Raw genomic sequence first — 19,484 nt, 5'->3', positions numbered from 1 at the left:
ATTATGTTAATTGTAATTTTTTTTATAATAATACATATATCTCATTTACAATGTAAATAAGATACGTATTTTTTCGAACTCTAAATATCTTGTTTGCAAACGAGATGCGTGCAAAACAAAACTTGGCTTATCTCACATAAATTCATCTTGTTTACACAGTAAATGAGACAAATCATATGATACAAGTTGATAAATACACTACAAATTATATATTTTGATAAATAAAATAATTAAATTATTTATTTAAAAAAAATTGATTTTTGCACCCATTTCCATCCCAACATGATATCTCCCCGAATGTCCACGCTTATGGATTTCGGTTGCCATCTCTAATTATATTTTTGCTGGGTTTCTTTTGGGTCACTATTTTAGGTCTTGAAAAGGATCCAAATATATGTTTGTTACATTGAGATATACATATTTTTGTTTTTTGGTCAAGCATTGAGATATACATGTTGGGCTGACCCTAAACAATAGAATTGGCCCAAATATCATAAAGAAAACCTTGAATAGAAGACATGACCAATCCAGTTACTTTCATGTGATGGGAGACTTTCCTCCGATCCCACGCTTCTTTAGTAGAATCAATCAGACAATCACATTCATCTTGTTTCTTGTGGTTGTGGGATCGTCTTTTGACCTTGACTTGGATAACACAACAGCATTTCTGTAAATTATTCTTTTAAAAATATTTTTAATTTAAGGACTGTTCTAATTAGTATTTTTAAGATATTTGTTAAAGTTCTGAACAAAAAAAAAATATTTGTTATTATTTAATTTGAGAATTTCAAATTTTAATATTCTCAATGAATTTTTATATTTAATATCTTAATTAATATTTTAAAACACTTGTTAACAATACTTTTTTATACATTACTATTTATAAAAAAATTTTGGATTTAGTAATTTTTAATAATTTTAATCAATATTTAACTAATACCAAAATTAAATTATCATTAGCAAATAAATTTTACTAATTTATATATATAAGTTTTAATAAATATAAATATAAATATAAATTATTATTAATTAAATATAAGTTTTAAATAATAATATTTATTGATTATATAGTATTATTATTTTCACATTATCCAAACTGAAAAATGAAACCAAAAAATGATTAAAAAACTTGGGCCAAAAGGAGAGCTGCTCATCATGTTGAAAATCTTATTTTCCAATTTCTCAAATCTCAAGGACAAGTTCTTCAGTTCCTAGCAATACAAAAATCAGAGCTTATCTCTGATCAATATATATTATAGGCAACGAATCTGAAACTAATAATAGCAACACAGACATACTACTCTCTTAACATAAATCTTGTTCTTGGTGGTGGTTTCAAATTCAAATCCATGGATAATGAGTCAGAGAGACTTAACAAGTCAGCACCAGAAACGGAGGAGGAAGAAGAGTTCAAGTCAACCTTGCATTCAGCTCCATCATTTGAGATATACAACACCTCCCATGGAGAGTTTGGAGAAGATGAAACCTACCCTGGAGTGGTTTTGTTGAAGAGAAGGGAGAGCCATGGCAGTGGTGAATTCACCTTTGGTGGTGGTGGCAGAAAGAGGATGGAATTGATTGAGGAAGATGCAGAGAATGAGAGAGTTGGTGAAAAAGAGAAAGAAGATGATGATGATGATGATTTTGTTGATCTTGAACCACCAAGCCCACCCATGTATCTTGCAGCAGGGCTTGGTGTTGATGCAACTGGCTTTGATGCTAATGCTGTGGTTGGGTTTGAAAACTCTCTCACTCATGATGATGTGCTTGTTCCAAATTTGCAGGAGTCTGAGGATCTTGAAGGCTATTACAAGAGGATGGTTGATGAGTATCCTTACCACCCTTTGATTCTCAAGAAGCATGCCCAGATTCTGAAAGTGAGTTTTTTGTTTTGTTTTTTTTCTTTGGACCTTTCTTCTGTTCGATGAAATGACTCACTTGGAACTTTTTATTTTGGGTAGAAAAAAATGTAGCTTATCATGAAACTGGCACGTGAATATGTGATGACAATTGCAGATTTCTATTCAGTTTGTGTGTTTTCAAGATCATATCAACATAAGTTGCTAATCTTGATAGTGTCTTATTATCAAATTAAGTGAAAAGGATAAGAGATATATAATAGAGCTTCTTAGCAAAATTTACAAACATGTAGGTGGCAAATTTGACAGTCACATATATAATATAATCATCATCTTTCAGTCTTGGATATTGAATTCTACTTTTTTGACATTTGTTGCCAGTCTAAGGGAAATCTTGAAGAGGCTGCTGAGTACTTTTATCGTGCGACACTAGCAGAACCTAATGATGGTGAAGCCCTAATGGAATATGCAAAGCTTTTATGGGAACATCATCATGACAAGGATAGGGCAGTGGTCTATTTTGAACGTGCCGTTCAAGCTGCTCCTAAAGACAGGTACCACAATAGTCCTGTCTATTTGTTCTCATTTAGAGGCTAATATAGCACAAAGACATGGTTGGTTGGAGTGGCATATTCTATTTCCTTAACCATTGCTCTCGGATTCAAGTTCACAGCATGGAAAACTTGTTATTGGGAGAGCCATGCCCACTCTATGGTGTTTCCAATGCTTGAACTGGAATTTTTCCTGTAGGAGGATACCATGGTTTTGACCAAAAACAAGGTCCACTGTGGCATGGACATTGCATATGAAAAACGGAAATATCATAATTAGTCCTGGACTAAATATGCTTTTTCAATCCCCTACTGTTGGAAAAAGATGTTCGAAAGCGAGGAAATTTGTAAAGTGACAAAGTAAGGGGTTAATCACCATTGAATTTGTAGTTTCTATCATGTGAGTCCCACTACTCACTTTCTCACTTTACTGACTTTCTCACTTTGGAGGAACTTCATCCCCTACTGTTACTGTGTAGCCTGAAGAAACTGGAAGCTACACTTTAATCATGCAAACCATTAAGCATTGCTAGCTAACATTAAACGTATAACATATTTCTTTCAGTCATGTCCTTGCAGCATATACTAGTTTTCTCTGGGAGACAGATGATGATGACAATGAAGTTGGAAATGATCAAACTCAGGTTCTTTTCTGTTTTGTTATAGTTTATCACATGACAAGGAATAGTTATGTCATACTGAATTTTAAAACTGAGTGCAGAGTGATAAGGAAAAACTAAAGACTGAGCCTGTCAAGCCTTCCAATGAAGGAAGTTACCAAGTTCGTCCATTCGTGCATATTTCAACAGGACAAGAGATTGACTTAGCAGATATTAACACAGTTGATTGGAGCGGGGATAGTGATGTGGCAGATTATTTAAGAACGTTGGTTGAGGAGAATCCTAATAATCTATTGGTTCTGAAAAAGTATGCTCAGTTTCTATTTCAGGTGAGACAAGTTTTGGGCACACATGATTAAACACTTAGATTCACTTCAAAGCATTCTTCTAATATGCACTCATGCAGATGCTTCTAAATTAAAGTCTAGACTAGCAACAAACACCAAGTGGGGCACTTAATATCATTAAATACAAATACAAAAATATTATGTGCACACAAAAAATCAGTAACCAAATTAGCCACCATGTATTTATATATAAATACATGTATTATTTAACTCATTTTTAGTGTGTATTTTGTATTTCAATATATGTTTTATACAAGTAGCTGATTTTAACATGGTTGACATAAATAACATTTGAGGCATAACCTATAATTAGTTACTTGAACTTCTCTTGGTTTAAGAAAGTAAGAAACCCTCCACATTAAATTTACAGTCCAAAGATCCAGAAGCAGCAGAGGATTTCTACTCGCGTGCAGTCTTAGCCGATCCCAGTGATGGTGAAATGATATCGGAATATGCTAGGCTTGTGTGGGAACTTCATCATGATCAGGAAAAGGCTTCATCTTTGTTTGAGCAAGCAGTTCAAGCTACACCTGGGAATAGGTACAAATTTTGATGCACATCCATTAGGATATACACAAGACCATTGTATTGTTAACCTCAATTTTCTACTAAAGCTAAAAATATAAAAAAACTTTTTCTTTTTTTATTGGGTGATTAGGTCCTTATTGGTTAATTAAGTATAAATCCTAATTCAAAAGAATTGTTGAATTACAGAAGCAGCTACTTACAAGTAAGAAACTACATTTGACAATAATTAAGATTCTAATGCTTATCACTTGTGTGCTTTCAGCAATGTTCTTGCAGCATATACTTGCTTTTTGTGGGAAATAGAAGATGGAGAAAGCTGATGTAGTTCAAGGTAGCAGTGATATTCCAGAGATCTTTTAACAGAAAATCCCATACCTGTTGACAAATATTCAAGAGAAGGTGCTAACCATGCTTGAGAAGGTGCACGTGAATCTTATACATAATATCATTGGAGAGGAGAGGAAACCATTAACAGAAAATAAAAATAATAAAAATAAAATTCAAGGAAGTAGACATATATATATATATATATATATATATATATATATATATATATATTCTTCTTGTTTTCTTCCTGAAGTTTTAGAATTTCTATAACATGTAACTAATTTGCAGCGAGACAAAAAGTAGCTTACTAAATGAATCATGATTATGCTAAGAGCTTATCTCTTTGATGCAGTGTTTCGGACCCTGCCCTGGTTAGTTGATGGACCTTATTTACTTCAAGCTATTAGAACTGATCATGGCTTCACATGACTGATGAGTGCAAGAATAAATGAAATAAAGTCAAAGACTTAACAAATTCACACGCAAATTATTCTCCTTAGTAATTTGGTTGTCTGTTTATTTTGGTGAACGGATACAAAATTAACAATTATCTTTTTATTAGCCGAATGTCAGCCATGGTTGCACTTGTGTAGGGTGTAGGTATGTATTATCTATTATGTTCAAGGGGAAATGCCTTTTTAAAATTTTAAAAAAAAAATTGATAGATGGTGTCAGGTTATTTTTAACCATTGAATGCATCTTTATTTTTTTTTTTTTATCTATCCAAATAATTTTATTGAGTCTTGGAAATTTAGACTGCAATTCTAGCAAATAATTGGCACAAACGGCTTCAAAACTCCTTGATTCGTGTGTCAGAATCAGCCAAGAATAAAAGCCAGATCATGAATATGAGAAAATGGGAAAGAATAGTTTGTGATTGAAAGTGTTTGTTTAGATGTGATTAAGTTGATAAAAAAAAGTTTAATATTTTTTTTATTTTTTAGTATGTTTGGTAAATTTTTAATAATAAAAACAGAAGTATTAAAAAATAATTTTTTTTTAAATTATAATTTATATCTTTTTTTTTTAAATATTTTTGATATAATAAATAAACAAAAAATATTTTTATATTATTATATCTAAATATAATTGATAAATAAAAAAATTTTACACAAAATATTTAAACATAAAATTATTTTTATTTTGGGTAAAGTATATTTTTTGTCCTTGAAGTTTGACAAAAGTTTCAAAAATACCCTAAAATTTTATTTTGTTTCAATTTTGTCCCAAAAGTTTTCGATTTGCAGCAAATATACCCCTAACGGCTAATTTTTCAAAAAATTTAAGACAAATTCAACAATTTCATAAGAACAACCCTTAACACAAACAAATCAAGCATAATTTTTATGCATTTATTCTTAGATTGGTCTTAATTTTTTTAAAAATTTAGCCGGTAGGGATATATTTGATGCAAATCAAAAATTTTTGGGACAAAATTGAAACAAAATAAAACTTAGGGGTATTTTTAAAATTTTTGTCAAACTTCCAGGACAAAAAATATACTTTACCCTTTTATTTTTTATAAAATCTTTTAAAAAAATAATTTAAAAAAAAATTCTTAAAAACTTAACGAAACAAACCCAAGGTCTCATGTCATTACAGAAACTAGACGTAGACGCCTAGACGGTACAATTTGGCGGATATTACATTGTTGACATAAAACCTTTTATTTATATATTGCATTTGGTAATGGACTTCCTTAACTTTTCACAAGTCGTAACGAAATCCCTAAAAAATTGGCATTTTAGTAACCTCAACCACAAAGAAAAAGGAAAATATAATGTTTGAGGCCACGTGAAGCTCAATTGAATAGACAAATAATCAATAATTGAAGAAAAATAAATAAAAAAGGAAGGAAAAGACATACATGTAAAGCATAGAGAATTCCTTTTTACTAATAAACACTTAAACTGGTCTTTTGAGAAATTTTAAATTCAACATTTGAGTCTCTACAACAACAACAACAACAACAACAACAACAAAGCCTTATCTCACTAAGTGGGGTCGGCTACATGAATCAAACAATGTTATTGTGCTCTGTCATGTATCATGGCTACAGAGAGACTGTTTACATATAGATCTCGTTTGACCACCTCATGGATGGTCTTCTTAGGTCTTCCTCTGCCTTTCGCCCTTTCTCCATCTTCCATCTCATCCATCCTCCTGACTGGATGTTCTATCGGTATTCTTCTCACATGTCCAAACCACCGAGATGCGATTCAACCATTTTTTTTACAATGGGTGCTACTCCAACTTTCTCCATTATATCTTCATTCCTTATTTTATCCAATTGCGTATGACCACTCATCCATCTCAACATTTTCATCTCTGCCACACTCAACTTATGTTCGTGCTCCCCTTTAGCCGCCCAACACTCCGTACCATAAAGCATAGCCGGTCTTATAGCGGTACGATAGAATTTACCTTTAAGTTTTAAAGGCACATTTTTGTCGCATATAAAGTCAGATGCACTCCGCCATTTTGACCAACCTGCTTGGATCCTATGATTTACATCCTGTTCAATCTCTCCATTATCCTGTATAATGCATCCAAGATACTTAAACCTTTAACTTGTCGTAGGATGTTTTCTCCAATCTTCACCTCTATATTAGTGTTTTCCCTTCTCAAACTGAACTTACATTCCATATATTCCGTCTTGTTACGGCTTATGCGCAGAACGTATACTTCTAGAGCTTCTCTCCATAACTCCAACTTTTTATTTAGGTCTTCCCTTGACCCTCCCATAAGGACGATATCATTGGCAAAAAGCATGCACCATAGCACAGGCTCTTGGATGTGCTTTGTGAGTACTTCCAAGACTAATGTGAAAAGGTATGGACTTAAGGATGATCCCTGGTGTAATCCTATACCAATAGGGAATTCCTCTGTCACACCACCTTAAGTCTTCACACTAGTTGTGGCTCCATCATACATGTCTTTAATTGCCCGAATATATGCGATCCTTACTCTCCTCTTTTCTAAAACCTTCCATAAGACCTCCATTGGTACTCTATCATACGCTTTTTCCAAATCAATAAACATCATATGTAGATCCCTTTTATTACTACGATACCTCTCCATCATCCTTCTTAATAGGTATATCGCTTCAGTGGTAGATCTGCCTGACATAAATCCAAATTGGTTTTCCGTTACTTGTGTCTCTTGTCTCAACCTCCGTTCTATCACCCTTTTCCATAACTTCATAATATGACTCACAAGTTTGATCCCTCTATAGTTTTCGCAACTTTGTATATCCCCCTTATTCTTGTAGATAGGTACCAAGGTGCTCTTTCTCCACTCATCAGGCATCTTCTTTGACCTTAAAATTTCATTAAAAAGTTTGGTTAACTAGTTGATGCCTTTTTCTCCAAGACCCTTCCAAACCTCAATTGGGATATTATCAGGTCCTACTGCCCTGCCATTTTTCATCTGCTTTAGAGCCTCTTTTACCTCGAAGTCTCGAATCTTTTGATAGTAGTCAAAGTTTTGATCTTCTTCCCTTGTGCATAATCGACCAAGGCTCGGAAGAGTCTTTTGTCCCTCATTAAATAACTCGTAGAAGTAGCTCTTTCACCTTTCATTAATCTTCTCCTCTTGAGCCAACACCTCTCCATCCTTATTTTTTATGCATTTCACCTGATCCAAATCTCTCGTTCTTCTTTCCCGGCTTTTTGCAATTTTATATATACCTTTTTCTCCTTCTTTCGTACCCAAAGACTGGTAGAGACCCTCATATGCTCTTGTTCTTGCTTCACGTATAGCCACTTTTGTCTCTTTCTTAGCCGCCTTGTATTTTTCCCAGTGCGGCATAAAGACCACTCTTTAAAGCACTCCCTTTTTATCTTTATCTTTTCTTGTATACTCGCATTCCACCACAGGACTGCTTGTCTCTTGATCCTATTCCTTTAGATTCACCAAAACTTTCTTTTGCTGTTCTTCTAATAACTTCTGCCATCTCCCTCCACATCTCTTCCGCGCTTCCATTTCCATCCCACTTTGCCTCTTCTCCTATCCGTCTTAGGAAGCTTCTTTGTTCCTCACCTTTCATCCGCCACCACCTCGTCCTTGGATTTTTCGTATGATGTCTTTTCCTCAACTTTTGCTCAACGCGAAAATCCATGACGAGCACCCTATGTTGTGTTGTCAAACTCTTTTCCGAGATAATTTTACAGTTAATACAAAATTTCCGGTCGACTCTCCTCAACAAGAAGTCGATTTGAGAGCTTGTCATGCCACTCTTATAGGTTATAAGATTTTCGTCTTTCTTTTTAAAATATGTATTTTAAATTTTTATGTTTTTGAAAATTATTTTCGTTAGATAGATTGATTCTTTTGTTATTTTGAAGAGGAATTAATTTATTTTATAATAATATTTTTTAAAATTTATTTATCCAACGCAAATATAAAAAATTTGATTCAAGAAGTTGTTTGTTGACTTCCACCATGTTAAGTTGACCCCATTCCTACCTAAGAGGAAAAAATGAAAGACTTTGCAATCAACTCCCTTTTAATTTCCAACTCTATACAGTGAAATTTTCCGTGTATTTCAAAATAAACATCATTTCGAGCAATTTGATACATAAAAAATGTCAATCTATCTATACAGAAACGATATGTTTATATTAACAGATAAAAACGTATCCATGCCAGAAAGTCCCTGCACCATTATTCCATTACTTCTACTGTTGCAGCACATACTCTTGTTTGGGAAAAGGGTGTAGGAAGCTGAAAATGAAGATAGTAATTAGTATCAATGTTCTAGATATCATGAAAAGGGCATTGCTATTGACAAAATATTCAGGCCAAGGTGCTTGCAAGTGAATGCTTACATAATGAAATGCTAGATGCAGAACAAATAAGCTCATCCAGTGGTAAACCAAAAATAAGCTCAAAATGATTCTTCTTAATAACAACTGAGAAACAGTGTCATTATTTACACACGAATTATATAAAATTCACAATATTTGGACCAACTACTACATCATTGTGATCAAAAGTATCACCTTTATTAAGGGTCCTCCATTCAGATCCTAGAAGTAATATGAGCATGCAATGGATTCTTCATGACAATAGTAAACTCCTGCTTTTCAGACAAATCAACGGTTTCTCCATCGGGCACCTTCCAATCGAAATTCCAAACCAAATTGGCCACAAAGTACTCCAAATGGAGCATTGCTAGATTAAAGCCAGGACAGATCCTCCTCCCAGCTCCAAATGGCATCATCTTGATTTCCTTGTTCCCCGTGATATCGAAATCCTTCTCCTTCTCCAAGAACCTCTCCGGCTTGAATGCCATGGGATCCTCCCACACCTCGGGATCCCAACCTATCTGCGCCACCATGAAATTCACCGTGCCTTTCTTCGGCACCAAGTAACCATTCAACACCACGTCCTCCGTCACAGCATGCGGCAGCACAAAGTGCCCCGGAGGATGGCGCCGCAGCCCTTCCAACACCACGGCCTTCAAGTACGGCATCCTCTGCAGCTCCTCCTCTTTCACCTCCTCTCTACTCTCACCCTTCACCTCTCTAATCTCTTCTAGAAGCCTCTGCTGCACGTGCGGGTACTTCACCACATTCGCCATAATCCACTGCAGCGCCGTGGCCGTCGTGTCCGTACCGGCACTCAAGAACTCCGAACACAGCGTCACCAATTCTTCATCATTCAATTTCCGCTTCTCCTCCGGCAACTCTAAATCCAACAGAGTATCCACATAAGAAACAACATCACCGCCACCGTCACCGCCACCACCACCGCGGTGTTCCGTTGCACACTTTCTAGCCCTAATTAGCGGAATCAAGACATCACTCTGCTCCTCCTTAAGCCTAAAGAACTCCTGCCACCGATTCCGGAAGAGAATCCGAGTGATTATTGGCCAGAAATTGAGGACGTTGAATCTATTAACTGCAAGAAGCAACGCTCGCTGAACACGCTCCACGTCCTTGACTTGCTTTTCGTCCAACTTTTCGCCGAAGCACATGAAGACGAGTAAGCAGAACATGGCATAGTGGAAATGATCGATGACTCTGACGGAGTGTGTGGTTTCGGAATCGGACTTGAGGCGGTTGAGGAGGACGTCGAGGACCCAGCGACGGACTGAAGAGAACGATTTGATGCGGTTAGGGTGCAGCATCTCAGTGGTGAGGTTGCGGCGGAGGGAGCGCCACGTGGGGCCATAGGGTGCGGAGTTGATGTTGTGCTGGTTGCAGGTGAGTATGCGGGAGACGGTTAGGGCAGGGGGCCGGTCGGAGAAGACGGCTCCCTTCTGGACGAGTGCCTGGTGGGCCAGGGAGCGATCCGCCACGAAGATGGCAGGCCGGGTAGTGATGCGGAGTGTGATGACGGGCCCGTACTTGGCCCGAAGGCCGACGAGGATGGGCTCGATTTGGGAGAATGATTTAGCGAGCCAGACGACACTGGTTACGATAGGAATGTGTGGTGGGCCCGGGGGAAGACGAGGACGGGCCTGGCTCTTGTGACTGCTGCTGGTAAGAGTTATTATTATTGCTCTGATGAGGAGACACACGCATGCGGAAACCACCACCAACAACCATGTTTCCATGTTTCAGAACTCAGAAACTCAGGTGCTTGTGATGATAACTGCTTCCAACGAAAACTAGTGAACCATAATATTAATACGTATAGGGATGGTGGATTGGTGGGGATATACATGCCCAGATGTGCCTATTTCTGACGTCATCCCTGACCTCTCTTTTAGTCCTTACCTTATCATAAATTAATGATCATATGGAGAAGGTTTTAGCAAGGAAATTTACTGAAAACATATGCTCCAATCCTTCTTATCTAAACGTGGATTTATATACAAATATGGCACCGGCCGTCGGACCACAATTACCTTTTCTCTTCTCATTTATATTAAAGAGGAGTGTTAGGCAATAGTTTTTGTAATTTGTAATTATCTATTAATATTTTTAACGAGTAATTCTTGGCATACAAGTGATTAAGGCTTGTAAGCCTTACAAGTTTAATTAAAATTAACATTCAAAACACGCTTCGAACCATTCTTCTTCCTCTTCGTCTTCTCCTTCTTCTTTTCTTTCGTTTCTTGCCTTCTCTTTCTCCTTCTTCTTCTTCTTCTTCTTGCTGCACGTTCTTCTTTCTCTTACTCTTCTTCTTCTCCTTTTCTTTCGTTTCTGCACGTTCTTCTTCATCGTCTTCCTCTTCTTCTTCATTTACGTTCTTTCTCTCTGTTTTATCTTTTTTTTTCGATTTTTCATGGTGAAATCGTTTTTGAAGAAGAAAAAGCAGTAGAAGATGAGGAGGAGAAAGAGAAGAGTTCTGAATTATGCATAAGATGTATTTTAACAAATTTTGGGTGTATTTCTTTAAATCCTTTGGGTGTATTTTCTGTAATCCTTTGGGTGTATTTCTATAATCGTTTGGGTAAATTCCTGTAACCGTTTGGGTGTATTTCTGTAATCATTTTGGGTGTACTTCTGTAATCGTTTGGGTGTATTTCTGAAGTTCCATTATCTTCAAAAGGATTACAGAAATACACCCAAAGGATTACGAAAAATACACCCAAAATTCGTTGCATAATTCAGAACTCTTTCTCTTTCTCCTCATCTTCTGCTGCTTCTTCTTTTTCAAAACGATTTCAAAACTTGATTTCAGAAACTATGAAAATCGAAAAAAAAAAACGAAGAGGAAGAGGAAGAGGAGGAAGAAGAAGAAGAATCGTTCTGAGTGTAGCGCTTTGAAAATAGGAAACGTTGAATAACGCATTAAAAGGCTTAGTAACTTATAAGACTTGTAAGTCAAAAAGACTTGTATGTGTAGCACTCCTCATTTTTAACGAGGTGAGATTATATCTAATAATATAGAATTATTCATTTTTCTTTGACTGATTAAATGTTGATCAAATTTTAGTAAAAGAATAAAATTTAAAAAAAAAAAGTTCAACACTATAAATAGAATATACACCAAACAAAGGACAAACATGAACAAAAATTAATAACATGAATTAACTATCACTTTATTTTCTAAAATAATAAAACAATTTAGTAACACAATCTATTGTATTTGTTATCTTGTTCTAAAAAATATATCATTGATATTTTATATAATCGAAAAAAATTACTATTTTTTGCACAATTTTTTTTAATGGCATTATTCTCTAACTCAAAAAATGTTTTTTAATGGTATATGAAATAGTCTAGATATGTCCAACATCCAATATTAATGATCCATGCATATTATATTTACCAAAAATACTTACAAGTAATAAATAAGTATTGTATAGTTCAACATCCTTATTACACATAATGCATACATTATCCTTCTGTTCAATGATATCCAATTTACTCGATCTTTAGTATTGACACGACCTACTAGTACAAACGAGATAAACAACTCAACTCTAGATGGAATTAGTCCTTTCTAAATTTCATTTATGAATCTATAGTTAAATATATCATCTGTCAAAGTCTCTTTTCTGTAAAATCTGTACAAATAAAATAGTAGAATCAATACCTTTCTTGTCAAATTTTCACACCACTCTATTTTGTATTTCTATTATCAATCTAACAAATTGCAAGACATCAAGTAGTTAATTCAAGATTTTTATTTTTCATTGGTAGAGTTTCCTCCTTCGTTGGAAATTCCAAATCTACTCTATCACATCTCGAAACCCACAATCTCCAATTACAAATCCTTTTTTAATAGTTTGAAATCAAGAAGAGTCTCGAAAAGAAGTCCTTCAACAGTTCTTTCTTGCTTCGAGCCATGTATCCTCCCAAAATTTGGTTGATCTACCATTCCCTACCTCCGTAGCAAGACGATGAATCATCTTCTCTCTGACATGTTGCTCCTTTATTTGCAGTTGATATATGTCTCTCCATGGACCCCTTTTATTGGTAATGTTTGAGTTGATAACAAGTGATTAGGGTTTAAGTTATTGCATGAGCACACAATCTTCTTTTATAAAGGACAATCCTCTTTTGAGAATCTCCACCACCATTTAAACAGCAAACTAATATTACGAACAATCACATTTTTCACTCCCAACCCTCCTAATTTTTTCGGTGCCTGTATTATATTATCTCCCACTTTACAAGAGCCAAGTCAGGTCGTCTACTTTTTCTTCCTCTAAAAAAATCTTTTCTATAATGAAATTATTCTTCACACAACCGTATTTAGCATCTTATACAGACTCAGCTAATAAATAGGTAAACTGTTGATAACTAACTTAACGAGAACCAAATTTTCAACTTTAATAAGGACCTTTACTTTCCACAAACTAAGTTTCTCCTTCATTTTATCTACTACCACCAGTTTTTGAGTTTTTACTAGCCTCGGATTTTCTCCAAAGTTAATACCAAGGTATCTCGCCGGTAGAGCTATCGCCTGACACCCTAGTAGTCGACACATCCGTCTAATCTACTCCTAACCGCAATTCACTGGTATCAAGTTGGACTTCTCAAAATTTATACTCAACCCGGACATCATTTCAAAATACCTCAGAAGTCTTTTATAATTTCTCACTGTCTCCTCCTCCAATAAACAGAATAATATGGTGTTATCAATAAATTGTAGATATGATAACTCTATATTATCTCTACTCACTAAGAGTGGAGATATTTGCATGCTTCTTACCGCCTCCTTAATCATCCTATTCAACACATCCACCACATTAACGAGCAAAAATGGTAACAATGGATAGCCTTGACGAAGTCGTCTCTCCATCTTGAAAGGTTTTGATGGTGACTCATTAACCAAAATAGAGATTGATGCCAACCTAATACACTCCCTAATCCATACTCTCCATCTACTACTGAATCCCATCTTTTCCAACACAGTATCAACAAAGCTCCACTTAACTCTATCATAGGCTTTTGAAAATTCAATTTGATGATCACTGATGCCTTCTTCTTTAGTTTTAACCATTGCAAAATTTCACATGCAATAAAAACTCCATCATGTGTCTTCCTCTCTTTAACAAAGACACTCTGTGATTTTTCAACTAAATCCGACATTATGCTTCTCATTCTTCTCATCAACACTTTACATATAACCTTATAGACAAATCTAACCATGCTAATAGGTCTGAGGTCTTTCATCTCCTTTGTCCCAATAAATTTCAGAGCCAAAGCTACCCATGTAACATTAGAGTCTACTGGTATTCTTTCCTTCTAAAAAAAAAAACTCATCACAACTGCAGTAAATTTTATTTCAATCTCCTTCCAACACTTTTTTTTATAAAAATTCATGTTATATCCATTACTACCTAGAGCCTTAGATGATTCACAGTCTTAAACTGTCTCTTTCGCTTCCTCCATCGACATTACCTCTAGCGCTATAGCTTCCTCCATCTCTATCTGACTGACTAAATCATCTCGAAAACTAATATTTGGAGAAGATTTCTAGTGGTACAAATTTTTATAAAAGTATCTAATTGCAACCTCGATACTCGCATGATTCCTCACCAATCTCTCATTAATCATCAGTTTCTAAATCTGGTTGTTCCTTTTTGTTGCCGAAACAATGTTGTGAAGGTATCTTGTGTTCCTATCCATCTCCTTAGCATGTCGAGATCTAAATATTTGCTTCCAGTGAATATCCTATCTAACATATGACTTCTTACAGCACCTAACTAATGCCTTTTTCCTTGCCTCCACCATACCATCACAAATCCCATTGCTAACCATATCATCTACCTTCGTCCTTCTTTATCTCTTCCTCGAACTTTTTATTTTCTCAATTATATCTCCAAAGTGTTGCTTATGTCATCTACCCAGCAATATTAACAATATTTTCATCTTATCTAAAAATTGGATATCTCCTAATTTCCTCCACTCTTTCTTAACCATTCTTGAAAACCCTTCATGCATGAACCACGAATTTAAGCTGCGGAACGGTCTTGGACCCTCAAATACTCTTTTATCTTCTATTGTAAAAGGGTAATGATCGGATAATCCTCTTGACCCTCCCATCAACCATGTCTCCAGGTACACATCTAGCCATCCCAAGCTAACTAAGGTCCTATCAATATGACTGCAAGACGGTCCCCTAAACCATGTATACTTGCGATCATTTAGCGTAAAGTCAACCAACTCCATATCATTCATTCATGTTCTAAAATATTCAACTGACGCTGATAAGCTAGTCGCTCATTTTCTTTCCTCCATATGCACAATTTTATTGAAGTCTCCCATGTAACAAAAAAACACCTGACACAATCCTGCAATATAACTTAATTCCTCCCACATTGAATGTTTTTTCTCTCTCACATGTGATCCATACACCAAACAAATAGCACAGTAAAAGTTATCTTTGACCATAACTCTTTCTATATATAATCACCTATCTTCTTTATAGCAATTATTCAATTTAAACATTGATTTCATCCCATATTAATAGTAATCATCCAGAAGTACCAACTGAACTTATAAACTCCCAGCTAGGTCTATCACTTCTCCAAATATGAAATAAATCAAATATATCCAACCTAAACTTATTTTTAAGTTTTTTTTTGTCATATTCAATTTGCTAACTCTTCCCAACCCGCTAACACTCCAAGAGCTTAAAATTATTTAAAATTCTTGTTACACACTTGTTTGCAATTTTTTGGACGACTTCTTCAAACTTTTTCTTTTGCTTAGCCAATCTATGTTTCAGAGCTATTGCTTCATTTTACTCCTGTAAAATAGCCATAATATCCTCCTCATCGTTACACTAAAGAACACTTGACTCCACATCTAGTTTTCATGTCTCTATATTCTGTCATTTCTTCTTCCCAACTCTGTCTTTGATCCTCACTATGAGACTTACTTCCTTCATCTAGACCAACCTCTATTTCTAACCCTTCTTTTACATGGTTGTCACATTCTTTCTCTTGCTCATCGCCATGAACATCTCCCAATTCCACCATTGATCTTCCCCCTCTTTCAAGTTCATTCCTATTGTAACATTGGATTCCCCTTCTTCTTGTTGTGCGTCTCTGTTATAGCTTATCACTCTTCCATTAATCTGCCTAGCGGATCCTACGCCTGATCCTCGCTCTGCCGCCGCAACCCGTGTCCTCCCCATCACTCATGGGTTATATTCTTCCAAGTGAGTTTGTTCTTGTTTCCTCACTTTTTTCATGTTCGTGCTCCTGATTGCGTCGTTTTCTTTCGTCCGCGGTGATTTCTATAGCAGCAGTCATCACTCCATCAGACTTGGCAACCGCGTCAACCCGTTCTCCTTCATTTATCGTGTTTTGTTGTTCTTAAAGCTCTGCCGTTCCGCCATTCATCCCGTCCCATGCACCACTCGCCCACCATTCAGTATCGCCTAGGTCAGTCGCTAGCTTCATCGCCCAATCTTATTTGCCCATTAATTAGTTAGTTAAAACCGTCTATCTCTTCTATTATTTTGAAGAATTAATCTATACATACAAGCATTTTTATTGTACAAGTCTTACAAGTTCTCAATATCCCTTATCCCTAAAACGCGCCTCTTATGGCACATATGTTTCAAGCGCCTCCTTAACAAATTTTTCAATCAATCAACGCGCGAATATATAACTTCCTTTTTCGAAAGAATTTCGTTTCCTTTTTCAAATTTCTTCTGCGTTTTCTTGCCTTCTCTCTTCGATCTCTTTTGTACGTTTCTCTCTGCCTTCTCCTTCGCCGTTTACGTAAGTTTCTCTCTCTGTTCTCTTTCTTCATTTTTCTTATTTTTCATTGTTTCTGAAATCAAGCTCTAAAATCGTTTTGAAGATAATGGATGATTCAACTTCAGATTGTCAGCTGAATTAGAGTGAAGTGGATTTTAAATTTGAATCCAATGAAGTTCCTGAGGTGGTTTAATTCCAATTAATAATTGAATCTGAATTTGAACAGTTAGTAGTTTATGATTGTGTAGCTGAATAATGCGTGGACCTTGCCTATGAAATTTGTTGTTCATTGTTTCTTGTTTGAATTGAATCTGATGTACTAGTTTTGATGAATTTTCTGCATTTTATATTAGACGTTCGGGTGTAAATCAGGAATATTTGGATGTATTTTAGGAAAGTTTGGGTATATTTACAGTTTATAACTTTTCATCTAACTGAGGATGAATTGTGTTATTCTTTTAGTTGAATTGTTTTAGTTTCTGTTTAATAATGATTTTATAGTTTTATTTGCATTCTATAGTTTATGCATATTTTAATATGGTATATTTTGGGTATATTTTGTAGCCCCTCTGTGGTATTAATGAGCAGTTTGTTCTCCACATACAAGCATTTTTCTCATACAAGTCTTTACAAGTTTTCTCCTACTTTTATTGTTTTGAATCCAATCAAGTGGCTAAGGTGTGGTTCAATTCAGAAGAAAAAAATGTAGCATTAGAGGAAACATTTTTCTATATTTGCAGCAAATTTAGATGTAACACGAAGATGTTTAGGTGTATTTTTAAGATATTTGGGTGTAACACGAAGATATTTGGGTGTAAAACGAAGATATTTGGGTGTATTTTTATTCTGATAAGTTCTGCATAATTCAGAACTCTTCCTCTTCCTCCTCATCTTCTGCTGCTGCTTCTTTTTTTTTTCATCATCATCATCATCACCATCTTCTTCTTATTTTTTTCTTATTCATCTTTTTCTTTTTGTTTTACCTTCTCAAGTTTCTTCTTGTTTTATTCTCTTAACAAGAATAATAACAAAAAAATCAAATAAAGAAGAAGAAGAAACACATAATGTTGCAAAATTACTTGGAAGAGGATGAACTTACATTCATTTAACTAAAAGAAAGAAAAAAATAAGGAAAAGAAGAAGAAGAAAAAAATGCAGCATTAGAGGAAACATTTTTCTGTACAAAAATGCCATTTGTACACTAAAATCAGCCACCAATGTATTTGTGTATAAATACATGTGTGTTTTAATTTATTTTCAATGTATTTGTATTCCAGTATATATTTTATACTGGTGGCTAACTTTGGTGGCTGATTTTAGTGTACACGTAACATAACTCATTTCTGTATTTGCAGTAAATTTGGGTGTAAAACGAAGATATTTGGGTATAACACGAATATATTTGGGTGTAAAATGAAGATATTTGGGTGTATCTTTATTCTGATAAGTTCTACATAATTTAGAACTCTTCCTCTTCCTCTTTTTCCTCTTTATCTTCTACTACTTCTTCTTCTTCATCTTCTTATTTCATATTCTCATAATTCTTTTTGAAAAGAAAAAATCAAACAAAGAAAAAATACATAATGTTGCAAAATCAAAAGAAGAAGGAGGAGAAACACGACGTTGAAGATGAAACACGCGAAGAAAAAGGAGAAGAAACACAAAGAAGAAGGAGAAGAAGAAGGAAGAAGAGGAGGAAGAGGAACGCGAAAAAAAAATGACAGTTGTGGTTTTCATCGAGAAAGAAGAAGAGTCGTTCATAATAATGAAGGAGCGCTTTGGAAACGTGATGCGCGTGTTAACACGCTTTTGTGGGTGAGCGTAACTTTTGTTGAGTTTGGCCCAACTTGTAAGATTTGTAAGCCAAAAAAAATTTGTATGTGTAGCATAACTGTATTTTAAAACCACTCGTCTTCTCTATTATTTAAAACCGTCCAACTTTTTTATTATTTGAAACGTTTTATTTTAAAAGTTTGATCCAATTTAAATTATTAATATTTTTTTATTATTTTTAAAAATTATATTTTTATATTTATATATACAAAATATTTTATAATTATTTATTTCAATAAATAAAATATTTATTTAATTTATTTAAATAAAAAATCCCGTTATTGAGGGAGTAGAAAGTTTATGCATGAGCTTACCGGTTCTATCTCCTAAAATAACTGTAGCGGCGACGATCAGAAGTGATCTTAAGCATTAAGGAAAACGCATTGAGCATTGAGGCAGGCAACTTTGACATCTTGCCGTGTGGAGAAAGTCCTTTTGTTTGCCCTCCAAGAATGTATGGTTTCCTGTCAAGTGTCTAATGATGGGAGCACAACTCCAATAAAATATAAAATATCCTAGAAATTTAATTAATAATTAGCCTTTTTTTTTTCTAAAATAATAAATTGCTCTTGGTAGTTAGACATTAGTGTCGCTGCGTCAAAATTTGAGAATTAACCTTTTTAAAGTGAAAAGTTGATAAACTATGAAAATAAAATTTAGTCACATTTGAACTAAAATAATAAATTTGTTAAAAAATAAAAAATACAAATTTAATGGTTATTAAATTTTTTTTTCTTATTTTATAATTTTTTCCAACTTTAAATGATTTTTTCGTAAAAGAATATTGTTAATGGTTCGTG

At 34.7% G+C, this 19,484-nt stretch overlaps 2 protein-coding genes across 4 annotated transcripts; one reads left to right on the top strand and one right to left on the bottom strand.

The window, feature by feature from the left end:
- Positions 1–1,093: 1,093 nt before the first annotated feature.
- Positions 1,094–4,982, top strand: TPR4 (Tetratricopeptide repeat (TPR)-like superfamily protein). 3 transcript variants are annotated; one of them, XR_001615454.3, is made up of 7 exons: positions 1,094–1,877; positions 2,241–2,413; positions 2,976–3,054; positions 3,132–3,359; positions 3,748–3,917; positions 4,168–4,304; positions 4,585–4,982. XR_001615454.3 is itself a non-coding variant. In XM_016321190.3 (6 exons), the coding sequence occupies exons 1-6, from the start codon at positions 1,350–1,352 to the stop codon at positions 4,223–4,225; spliced, it is 1,236 nt and encodes a 411-aa protein (XP_016176676.1). In that variant the 5' UTR covers positions 1,094–1,349; the 3' UTR covers positions 4,226–4,565. The 3 variants fall into 3 exon arrangements, 1 of the variants encoding a protein (XP_016176676.1); XR_001615453.3 differs by having other exon boundaries at positions 4,168–4,325; XM_016321190.3 differs by lacking the exon at positions 4,585–4,982 and having other exon boundaries at positions 4,168–4,565.
- A 3,739-nt stretch (positions 4,983–8,721) lies between these two features.
- LOC107618375 (cytochrome P450 89A2) lies at positions 8,722–11,077 on the bottom strand. Its single transcript, XM_016320418.3, has 2 exons — positions 9,236–11,077; positions 8,722–8,957 (listed from the first exon to the last, which is right to left on the bottom strand). Exon 1 carries the CDS (start codon positions 10,792–10,794, stop codon positions 9,256–9,258), a length of 1,539 nt encoding a protein of 512 aa, XP_016175904.1. The 5' UTR covers positions 10,795–11,077; the 3' UTR covers positions 8,722–8,957; positions 9,236–9,255.
- Positions 11,078–19,484: the final 8,407 nt, after the last annotated feature.

This window comes from Arachis ipaensis, chromosome B9, assembly GCF_059453495.1.
Source record: "Arachis ipaensis isolate K30076 ecotype BB chromosome B9, ASM5945349v1, whole genome shotgun sequence".
Taxonomy (NCBI): Eukaryota; Viridiplantae; Streptophyta; class Magnoliopsida; order Fabales; family Fabaceae; genus Arachis; species Arachis ipaensis.
The sequence above is the reverse complement of the archived record's forward strand: the minus strand, read 5'-3'. Positions and strand labels throughout refer to the sequence as shown.

Coding starts and splice junctions, on each gene's coding strand:
- LOC107618375 (XM_016320418.3), bottom strand. CDS start 10,794: ATGGAAACATGGTTGTTGGTGGTGGTTTCCGCATGCGTGTGTCTCCTC.
- TPR4 (XM_016321190.3), top strand. CDS start 1,350: ATGGATAATGAGTCAGAGAGACTTAACAAGTCAGCACCAGAAACGGAG. Junction 2,414..2,975: donor CAAGCTGCTCCTAAAGACAG/GTACCACAATAG, acceptor TATTTCTTTCAG/TCATGTCCTTGCAGCATATA. Junction 3,055..3,131: donor TTGGAAATGATCAAACTCAG/GTTCTTTTCTGT, acceptor AACTGAGTGCAG/AGTGATAAGGAAAAACTAAA.